The 11,652-nt window shown below is 42.1% G+C and overlaps 1 protein-coding gene across 1 annotated transcript in view; it reads right to left on the bottom strand.

Moving 5' to 3' along the window:
- Positions 1–360: 360 nt before the first annotated feature.
- Positions 361–11,652, bottom strand: part of LOC139548305 (ATP-sensitive inward rectifier potassium channel 1-like) — a 12,250-nt gene continuing 958 nt past the window's right edge. The window contains exon 2 of the mRNA XM_071357902.1: positions 361–4,420. Within this exon, the coding sequence (XP_071214003.1) occupies positions 3,289–4,410 (1,122 nt within the window). The 5' untranslated portion in view covers positions 4,411–4,420 and the 3' untranslated portion in view covers positions 361–3,288. The remainder of the gene's footprint in view (positions 4,421–11,652) is intronic.

The raw sequence follows: 11,652 nt of genomic DNA, 5'->3' as shown, positions 1-11,652 counted from the left end.
CTCACACATAGACACTCTTTCACACTCCTCACACACGCTGCTGCTACTCTGTTTATTTTCTCTCCTGATTGCCTTGTCACCCCTACCTACATGTACTGTACATATTACCTCAATCACCTCAACTACCTTGAACCCCAGAACATTGACTCGGTGTACCGGTACTCATTGCATACAGCCTCATTTAAAAAAATTGCTTTACATCTTCCTTGCACTTGAAGGACATCCCCACACAGTTGAATAGGTGATCTAATGTGGTCCTGCAGCAGCTCAGTTGGCAAAGCAAGGCACTCACAATGCCAGGTTTAGGGGTTTGTTTCCCCCTGCCTTGGTATATTGAATAAAAGCAATTTGAGTCATATCTAGATTGTAAATGTTTTTAATACAAATATTAGTTTGATAGTCTCTTCAAGTCTGATTTTTAAAACAAGTCTAAATACAGTATCTTCAAATACCAGTCATTGGTACATTCCAGCTTCAAAAAGCTGTTCTCTCAGGAATGTGTCTCATTTAATTTGCAGAATTCCTTATACTAAGATGTAATAACTATGTAAGACAACTCAAGACAAATAAAACCAAGCTTCTTAAAACAAGCTAAATAGTCTAAACTAGTCAGCACTTGTACAGTACCAGTCAAAAGTTTGGACAAACATACTCATTCAAGGTTTTTCTTTATTTTTACTATTTTCTACATTATAGAATAATCGTGAGGTAACCTAGAAATTGTTGTACAAATCAAAATATATGTTATATTTGAGATTCTTCAAAGTAGCCACCCTTTGCCTTGATGACAGCTTTGCACACTCTTGGCATTCTCTCAACCAGCTTCATGAGGACTGCTTTTCCAACAGTCTTAAAGGAGTTCCCACATATGCTGAGCACTTGTTGGTTGCTTTTCCTTCACTCTGCGATCCAACTCATCCCAAACCATCTCAATTGGGTTGAGGTCAGGTGATTGTGGAGGCCATCTTTTTGGTCAAATAACCTTTACACAGCCTGGAGGTGTGTTGGGTCATTGTCCATTGAAAACAAATGAAAAGCAAACCAGATGGGATGGCGTATCGCTGCAGAATGCTGTGGTAGCCATGCTGGTTAAGTGTGCCATGCTGGTTAAGTGTGCTACAGATGCGGAGATCATCCTTTCACCTATTCTGCGTCTCACAAAGACATAGCGATTGGAACCAAAAATCTAAATTTGGGACTCATCAGACCAAAGGACAGATTTCCACCGATCTAATGTCCACTGCTCGTGTTTCTTGGCACAAGCAAGTCTCTTCTTCTTATTGGTGTCCTCTAGTAGTGGTTTCTTTGCAGCAATTTGACCATGAAGGCCTGATTCACAAAGTCTCCTCTGAACAGTTGATGTTGAGATGTGTCTGTTACTTGAGTTCTGTGAAGCATTTATTTGGGCTGCAATCTGAAGTGCAGTTAACTCTAATGAACTTATCCTCAGCAGCAGAGATAATTCTGGGTCTTCCTTTCCTGTGGCAGTCCTCATGAGAGCCACTTTCATCATAGCGCTTGATGGTTTTTGCCACTGCACTTGAAGAAACTTTAAAAGTTCTTGAAATTTTCCATATTGACCGAACTTCATGTCTTAACTTCTTCGGGGTAGGGGGCAGCATTTTCACTTTTGGATAAATAGCATGCCCAAATTCAACTGCCTCCTACTCATCCCCAGGAGATAAGATATGCATATTATTAGTAGATTTGGATAGAAAACACTCTGAAGTTTCTAAAACTGTTTGAATCATGTCTGTGAGTATAACAGAACTTATGTAGCAGGCAAAACCCAGAGGACAAACCATTCAGAATTTTTTTTGTTGAGGTCACTGTCTTTTCAATGAGATTTCATTGGGACACCAGATTTCTAAGGGACTTGTTTGCAGTTCCTACCGCTTCCACTGGATGTCACCAATCTTTGGAAATTGGTTGAGGTTTTTCTTTTGTGTAATGAAGAAGTACGGCCATCTTAAATGAGGGTCACTTGAAGTAAATTGTTTGAGAGGCACATTACCAGAAAAGTTGTGTCAGTTTGTTTTCTTTTTGTATTGAACACAGATCATCCCGTCTTCAATTTGATCGATTATTAACGTTTAAAAATACCTAACGTTGTATTACAAAAGTAGTTTGAAATGTTTTGGTAAAGTTTACATGTAACTTTTGATATATTTTGTAGTGACGTTGCGCAAGTTGGAAGCTGTGTTTTTCTGGATGAAACGCTCCAAATAAATTGACATTTTGGATATATATCGACGGAATTAATCGAACAAAAGGACCATTTGTGATGTTTATGGGACATATTGGAGTGCCAACAAAAGAAGTTCGTCAAAGGTAAGGCATGAATTATATTTTTATTTCTGCGTTTTGTGTCGTGCCTGCAGTGTTGAAATATGCTACTCTCTTTGTTTACTGTTGTGCTATCATCAGATAATAGCATCTTATGCTTTCGCCAAAAAGCCTTTTTGAAATCTGACATGTTGGCTGGATTCACAACGAGTGTAGCTTTAATTTGGTATCTTACATGTGTGATTTAATGAAAGTTAGATTTTTATATCATTTTATTTGAATATGGCGCTCTGTATTTTCCCTGGCTACTGGCCAGGTGGGACGATTGCGTCCCACCTACCCCAGAGAGTAATGATGGACTGTTATTTCTCTTTGCTTATTTGAGCTGTTCTTGCCATAATATGGACTTGGTCTTTTACCAAATAGGGCTATCTTCTGTATACCACCCCCACCTTGTCACACAACTGATTAGTTCAAACACATTAATAAGAAGGAAAGAAATTCCACAAATTAACTTTTAACAAGGAACACCTGTTAATTGAAATGCATTCCAGGTGACATTCCAGGTCCCTTCATGGTTGAGAGAATGCCAAGAGTGTGCAAATCTGTCATCAAGACAATGGGTGGCTATTTTGAAGAATCTCAACTATATATTTTTTTTATTTATTTAACACTTTTTTGGTTACTACTTGATTCCATATGTGTTATTTCGTAGTTTTGATGTCTTCACTATTATTCTACAATGTAGAAAATTGTACAAATAAAGACTAAAATCCTTGAATGAGTAGGTCTGTCCAAACATTTGACTGTACTGTAAATCATTCTTAAAATTATATAATACGATTTTAAAGTATGAATGCAGGAAAATCAGGCTTGTTCAGATAAACATTTTACAGTGTTGAAACAAAAGGGCTGAAGAATCCTGTTGGAACTCTTTTTTTCTAAGAGTGTACAACCTATAACTGGCTTCTATTCCGAAGGCCACATATTCTCTCCAAAAGCTCACATCTTGGTCATATTAGGTTGTTCTAAGTTATCAATCACTTCAAATTCCCCGTTGTCAATTCCGTCAATGGAGTGGAGGTGGTGTCCCTTCATGTTGTGGAAGCAGTAGGCACAGTGTGCAGTAGCCACGGGTACCACCTTGGAGAAGTTGGAGAAGTTCACTCTGTACTTGCCCTCTTTGTTGCGGGAGATGATGGGCAGGAAGTTGTAACCCCACATGATTTCCTGAGGGATGAAGGAAGTCCTGACCTGGCAGGCTGAGTTGGTGGACTCGGCTGTGCCGTCCAGAAAGACCACCAGCTCAAACTCTTGCTTATGGAGTGTGTCCACTGCCATCTCAAAGAAAGGGCTAGTATTGTCGATCACATGGTAGAGTGTGAGAGGGCACACAAAGAAGAGGTTGTCCTTCCCAGCGTCCACCATGAACTCAATGTTCAACTGGTCCATGATGATTGTCTCCCCGTCGGGTTTGATGGTTGTCCTCAACAGCTTGCCGTAGATCTGGCTCCCGATCATCAGGGTCTTGCGTAAGTTGGCCACTCTTATCATGAGGCAAAGGAAGTCCTTCTTAGGACAGATGACAGCCATCTCACTGAATGTGATGGTCTTGGCCCTTTTCTTAGGGATGGAGATCTTAGCAAGGATGACTCCACACATGAAGCAGTTGATGATATTACCTATGAGGTACTGGATAATGATGAGGGTTACAGCACCAGAACAGAAAGGGGTGATGGCACGTCCACCGTACCCGATGCTGGTCTGTGTCTCCAGGGAGAAGAGGAATGCTGTAATGAGATTGTAGACGTTGTCCACACAGGGGATGTGGCTTTTCGAGGGGTTCTGCCACGTCAGGTCCCCGTTGTTCCGGGCGATCCAGAACCAAATCAGTCCAAATATGAACCAGCTCAGGGTGAAGGAGGCGATGAAGAAGAAGAGGACAAAGCGCCAGCGGAACTCTACGAAGGTCGTCCAGAAGTCCACGAGGAAGGCAAAATGGTTGCCGTACTTCACGTTGCCGAATTCAATGTTGCAGCGGCCATATTTGGTCACCAGCCGGCTTCTGCAGATTCTTCGCTCCACCATGTGGTCATGGATACGCTTCCGGATGCCGAACACCATTTTCTGGGACCTGTAGAGAGAAGAACAATTTGTTTGTGAAATAGTTTATGTTTTACCCCCTTTAATTCTTAAACACAAGGTAAAAGTCCTGTTGACCTTAATTCTCATCAAAATATAATTATATGAAACAACTTAATAGCACAAACACCTCAGTCAGTCTATGATCAATGAAATGATTTCACATACCTTACCCAGCCATTATTCTTGTTACTTAACTGTAAAGTGTTGTTCTAGTTACTAGCAGTTGCTATGCATCACTTGCACATTTTCATCTGCACTTAAATCCTGTAATCCTGGGTACATGCCACAGCTAAAACTCAGAGTATTTTCCCATCATCCATTAGCCTTTATAATGTTTAAATCAGTGAGTTTGACTGTAAAATTTCATATTTTTTATTGACCCATAAACGAAATTAGTGTAATGTCTTAACAAATATTTAATGTCAATAAGTTTGTTTAGTGTCTCTTGCACAAGGGTAGACCTGGTTTATGAGATTATTGGGACATAGCCACAGTTGTAAACCTGGTTTGTATTGATATTTGGGCTGAGATATGCAGGTGTAGATCTGGTTTATATTAGTATTGGGACTCAGTCAAACGTGTAGACCTGGTTTGTAGGCGTACTGGAGCTGAGGTGCAGGGGTAGTCCTGGTTTTACAGTTAAAAAAATTAAATATTTAACCTTTATTTAACCAGGTAGGCAAGTTGAGAACAAGTTCTCATTTACAATTGCGACCTGGCCGAGATAAAGCAAAGCAGTTCAACACATACAACAACACAGAGTTACACATGGAGTAAAACAAACATACAGTCAATAATACAGTAGAAAAATAAGTCTATATACAATGTGAGCAAATGAGGTGAGATAAGGGAGGTAAAAGCAAAAAAAGGCCATGGTGGCAAAGTAAATACAATATAGCAAGCAAAACACTGGAATGGTAGATTTGCAATGGAAGAATGTGCAAAGTAGAAATATAAATAATGGGGTGCAAAGGAGCAAAATAAATAAATAAATAAATACAGTAGGGGAAGAGATAGTTGTTTGGGCCGTATTATAGATGGACTATGTGTCACGTTCTGACCTTAGTTCCTTTTTTATGTCTTTATTTTAGTTTGGTCAGGGCGTGAGTTGGGGTGGGCATTCTATGTTGTTTTTCTATGTTTTGTTCTGTATTTATATTTCTATGTGTTTGGCCTAGTATGGTTCTCAATCAGAGGCAGGTGTCAGTCATTGTCTCTGATTGGGAGCCATATTTAGGTAGCCTGTTTTCTATTTTGTTTTGTGGGTGATTGTTTCCTGTGTTAGTACCATACGGGACTGTTTCGGTTTTCATTTATTCTCTTGTTCTTTTGTATTTTGTATTCATTCTCGATTAAATGATATTATGGATACGTACCACGCTGCATTTTGGTCCTCCTCTCCTTCCACCAACGAAAGCCGTTACAGAATCACCCACCAACCAAGGACCAAGCAGCGTGGTAAACAGGAGCAGAGGATTCTGGACTCATGGACATGGGAGGAGATAGACGGTAAGGGACCCTGGGCACAGGCTGGGGAATATCGCCGCCCAAAGGAAGAACTGGAGGCAGCGAGAGCTGAACGGCGGCGATATGAGGAGGTAGCACGGCAGTGCGACAGGCACGAGAGGCAGCCCCAAAACATTTTTTTGTGGCAGAGTCAGGTTGGAGACCTGAGCCCCTGTGGCAGCACCACGCACCAGGCTGTCTCTCCGTCTCCTCCCTCCAGGTTCTCTCTCCAAGCCAGAGCCGCCCGCCAGTCCGGAGCTGCCAGAGCCGCCCGCCAGTCCGGAGCTGCCAGAGCCGCCCGCCAGTCCGGAGCTGCCAGAGGCGCCCCTCAGTCCAGAGGCGCCCCTCAGTCCAGTGCTGCCCTCTACTAGGGTCTCCAATCCGGGGTCGGTGGCGAGGGTCGCCACTCCTAAGGTGCCACATAAGTGGGCCGAGACTATGGTGGAGTGGGGTTCCGCTCCAGAGCCGCCACCGCGGTAAATGCCCACCCAGACCCTCCCCTATAGGTTCAGGTTTTGCGGCCGGATTCCGCACCTTTGGGGGGGGGGGGGGGGGGTACTGTCACGTTCTGACCTTAGTTCCTTTTTTATTTCTTTATTTTAGTTTGGTCAGGGCGTGAGTTGGGGTGGGCATTCTATGTTGTTTTTCTATGTTTTGTTCTGTATTTATATTTCTATGTGTTTGGCCTAGTATGGTTCTCATTCAGAGGCAGGTGTCAGTCGTTGTCTCTGATTGGGAGCCATATTTAGGTAGCCTATTTTCTATTGTGTTTTGTGGGTGATTGTTTCCTGTGTTAGTACCATACGGGACTGTTTCGGTTTTCATTTATTCTCTTGTTCTTTTGTATTTTCTATTCATTCTCGATTAAATGATATTATGGATACGTACCACGCTGCATTTTGGTCCTCCTCTCCTTCCACCAACGAAAGCCGTTACACTATGTACAGGTGCAGTAATCTGTGAGCTACTCTGACAGCTGGTGCTTAAAGCTAGTGAGGGAGATGTGTTTCCAGTTTCAGAGATTTTTGTAGTTCGTTCCAGTCATTGGCAGCAGAGAACTGGAAGGAGAGGCGGCCAAAGGAGGAATTGGCTTTGGGGGTGACCAGAGAGATATACCTGCTGGAGTGCGTGCTACAGGTGGGTGCTGCTATGGTGACCAGTGAGCTGGGATAAGGGGGGACTTTACCTAGCAGGGTCTTGTAGATGACCTGACCTCGTTTGGCGACGAGAGTGAAGCGAGGGCCAGCCAATGAGAGCATACAGGTCGCAGTGGTGGGTAGTATATGGGGCTTTGATGACAAAACGGATGGCACTGTGATAGACTGCATCCAATTTATTGAGTAGGGTATTGGAGGCTTTTTTGTAAATGACATCGCTGAAGTCGAGGATCAGTAGGATGGTCAGTTTTACGAGGGTATGTTTGGCAGCATGAGTGAAGGATGCCTTGTTGCGAAATAGGAAGCCAATTCTAGATTTAACTTAGGTTTGGAGATGTTTGGTGTGAGTCTGGAAGGAGAGTTTACAGTCTAACCAGACACTTAGGTATTTGTAGTTGTCCACATATTCTAAATCAGAACCATCCAGAGTAGTGATGCTGGACGGGCGGGCAGGTGCAGGCAGAGATCGGTTGAAGAGCATGCATTTAGTTTTACTTGTATTTAAGAGCAGTTGGAGGCCACGGAAGGAGAGTTGTATGGCATTGAAGCTCGTCTGGAGGTTAGTTAACACAGTGTCCAACGAAGGGCCAGAAGTATACAGAATGGTGTCGTCTGCATAGAGGTGGATCAGAGACTCACCTGCAGCAAGAGCGACATCATTGAGAGTCGGCCCAAGAATTTAACCCTGTGGCACCCCCACAGAGACTGCCAGAGGTCCGGACAACAGGCCCTCCGATTTAACACACTGAACTCTATCAGAGAAGTAGTTGGTGAACCAGGCGAGGCAATCATTTGGGAAACCAAGGCTATTGAGTCTGCCGATGTGGTGATTGACTGAGTCGAAAGCCTTGGCCAGGTCAATGAATACGGCTGCACAATATTGTTTCTTATCGATGGCGGTTAAGATATCGTTTAGGACCTTGAGCGTGGCTGAGGTGCACCCATGACCAGCTCTGAAACCAGATTGCATAGCGGAGAAGGTACGGTGGGATTCGAAATGGTCCGTAATCTGTTTGTTGACTTGGCTTTCGAAGACCTTAGAAAGGCAGGGTAGGATAGATATAGGTCTGTAGCAGTTTGGGTCTAGAGTGTCTCCCCCTTTGAAGAGGGGGATGACCGCAGCTGCTTTCCAATCTTTGGGAATCTCAGACGACACGAAAGAGAAGTTGAACAGGCTAGTGAAAAGGGTTGCAACAATTTCGGCAGATCATTTTAGAAAGAAAGGGTCCAGATTGTCTAGCCCAGCTGATTTGTAGGGGACCAGATTTTGCAGCTCTTTCAGAACATCAACTGACTGGATTTGGGAGAAGGAGAAATGGGGAGGCTTGGGCGAGTTTCTGTGGGGTTGCAGTGCTGTTGACCGGGGTAGGGGTAGCCAGGTGGATAGCATGGCCAGCCGTAGAAAAATGCTTATTGAAATTCTCAATTATAGTGAATTTATCGGTGGTGACAGTGTTTCCTGTCCTCAGTGCAGTGGGCAGCTGGGAGGAGGTGCTCTTATTCTCCATGGACTTTACAGTGTCCCAGAACTTTTTTGAGTTTGTGTTGCAGGAAGCAAATTTCTGCTTGAAAAAGCTAGCCTTGGCTTTTCTAACTGCCTGTGTATATTGGTTTCTAACATCCCTGAAAAGTTGCATATCACGGGGGCTGTTCGATGCTAATGCAGAATGCCACAGGATGTTTTTGTGTTGGTTAAGGGCAGTCAGGTCTGGTTTATGAGTATTCAGGCTTCGACACATTTAGACATGGCTTAGTTGACTAATTGGGTTCAAGCACAGGTGCAGACTTTGTATGTATGTAAATTGGAGCTGAAGTATAGGTGTAGACCTAGTTTATATGAATATTGGGGATGAAATGCAGAAATACAGAGGTCACATGACTAAGATATGCAAATAACAGGGTTGGAATGTGCAGCCAGTAGCTGGATATTGGTTACTGTTGGTGTCTTGGGGAATACAGGCCTACGGAAAGTGGGTAACAGGGCTGAGGTAGGCAAGTAACAGGGATGAGATGTACAGGCAAAGAAAATGTCAGAGATACTGCATTGTTGATTTCTGTACGATGTTTACCCGTGCGTGCTGTAGTAAAGTGGAGCTGTTTTGTTTAAATTTAATTATGTCCTAATATAAGAAATAACACACAAAAAAACAAAATACTGCGAAGTTGCTTAGGAGCTAGAAGCAGAGCTGCCATGTCTGTCGGCGCCATCTTTCACAAGTCACATAAGAAGTTGCATAGATTCACTCTGTGTGCAATAATATAGTGTCTAACAAGATTTTTGAAAGACTACCATCTCTGTACCCCACATATAATTATTTGTAAGGTCCCTCAGTCGAGCAGTGAATTTCAAACAGATTCAAAGATAAAGTTCAGGGAGGTTTTCAATGCCTCGCAAAGAAGGGCACCTATTGGTAGATGGGTAAAATAAAAAAGCAGACATTGAATATCCCTTTGAGCATGGTGAATTTATTACACATTGAATGGTGTATCAATACACCCAGTCACTACAAAGATACAGGCATCCTTCCTAACTCAATTGCCAGAGAGGAAAGAAACCTCTCAGGGATTTCACCATGAGGCCAATGGTGACTTTACAACAGTTAGAGTTTACTGGCTGTGATAGGAGAAAACTGATGATGGATCAATAACATTGTAGTTACACCACTATACTAACCTAATTGACAGAGTGAAAATAAGGAAGCCTGTACAGAATAAAAATATTCCAAAGCATGCATCCTCTTTGCAACAAGGCACTAAAGTAATACTGCAAAAAATGTGGCAAAGAAATAAACTTTTTGTCCTTAATAAAAAGTGTTATTTTTGGGGCAAATCCAGCACAACACATTACTGAGTACCACTCTTCATATTTTCAAGCATAGTGGTGGCTGCATCATGTTATGGTATTCTTATAATGGTTAAGAACGGGAGTTTTTAAAAAATAAACGTAATGGAGCGAAACACAGACAAAATCCTAGAGGAAAACCTGGTTCAGTTTGCTTTCCAGCAGACACTGGGAGATTAATTCACCTTTCAGCAGGACAAAAACCTAAAACACAAGGCCACATCTACACTGGAGTTGCTTACCGAGACGACATTGAATGTTCTTGAGTGGCCTACAGTTTTGACTTAAATCGGCTTGAAAATCTATGGCAAGACTTGTAGCTGTCTAGCAATGATCAACAACCAATTTGACGGAGCTTGAATCATTTTTTAAAGAATAGTGATCAAATGTTGTACGATCCAGTTGTGCAAAGCTCTTTGAAACTTACTCAGAAAAACTCACAGCTGTAATCGCTGCCTAAGGTGATTCTAACATGTATTGACTCAGGGGTGTGAATACTTACGTAAATTAGATATTTCTGTATTTCATTTTTCATTTTCTGTATTTCATTTTCAATAAATTAATTTTCAATAAATGTAGTTTTCAATTAACGTTTTCACTTTGTTATTACGGGGTATTTTAATGTCATCCATTTTGAAATGAGGCTGTAACACAACAAAATGTGAAATAAGTTAAAGGGAAATGTAGGTATTAGGGCTGAAGAATAGAGGTAAATGTCTGTTATATAGAATAGAGGTAAATGTCCACTGCAGTGCACTGCACAATTGTGACCAAGAATAAAATACACTTCTTTACATACTTTTCAGTATAAAAAACTATATGGATTACATGTTAGGGTTACTAATGGCATAAGATTTGTCTGGGGAATATTTGGGAACAAATGGGTTAAATCCTGTAATCCTACAGAAGAAAGTTATTTGTTGAAATATTTCACTCCACTGACCCAAATCAGTCAGATAACCATACCCTCCCTAAAACCAGCCTACTACAACCATATAACTTCATATAAAATGGCACTCTCATAGTAATCCCTGGTAGGTTCTGTAACGTCCTGACCAGAGTTCTTATGTGTTTTGCTTGTTTAGTGTTGGTCAGGACGTGAGCTGGGTGAGAATTCTATGTTGTGTGTCTAGTTCGTCTGTTTCTGTGTTCAGCCTAATATGGTTCTCAATCAGAGACAGCTGTCAATCGTTGTCCCTGATTGAGAATCATATATAGGTGGCTTGTTTTGTGTTGGGGATTGTGGGTGGTTGTTTCCTGTCTCTGTGTTTGTGTTCTGCACCAGTTAGGACTGTCTCGGCTTTCACGTTTTGTTATTTGTTAATGTTCACCGTTTATCGTCTGATTTAAACATGTTGAACACTAACTGCGCTGCCTTTTGGTCCTCTCCTTCATCCCAGGAAGAAAGCCGTTACAGGTTCTGAATAAATCTGGCCTGTGTTGTTGCCAAGCCAAATAGTCTGATGGTGGTGCGCTTGTTAGGAAGTGTTTAGTCAGTGGCGTAAACCGGTGCGTTTGTTTCTATGCTCAAAGCTTCGAAATGTCCTGTATTTCACAAACAGAAATCCGATAGTTACGCACTATTCTTTGTTGTGAAGCTTTTCTCATTGTATCTCGCAAAGCCTTTCACACCTATTCATTATCTCTTCCACATTGTTACTGTAAGGTGATATAACAAACGCTGAGATCATCGTGAGGTTTACTTTGATACGATGC

This window comes from Salvelinus alpinus, chromosome 21 (genome assembly GCF_045679555.1).
Source record: "Salvelinus alpinus chromosome 21, SLU_Salpinus.1, whole genome shotgun sequence".
Classification (NCBI taxonomy): domain Eukaryota; kingdom Metazoa; phylum Chordata; class Actinopteri; order Salmoniformes; family Salmonidae; genus Salvelinus; species Salvelinus alpinus.
This window is presented reverse-complemented; position numbering and strand designations above follow the sequence as displayed.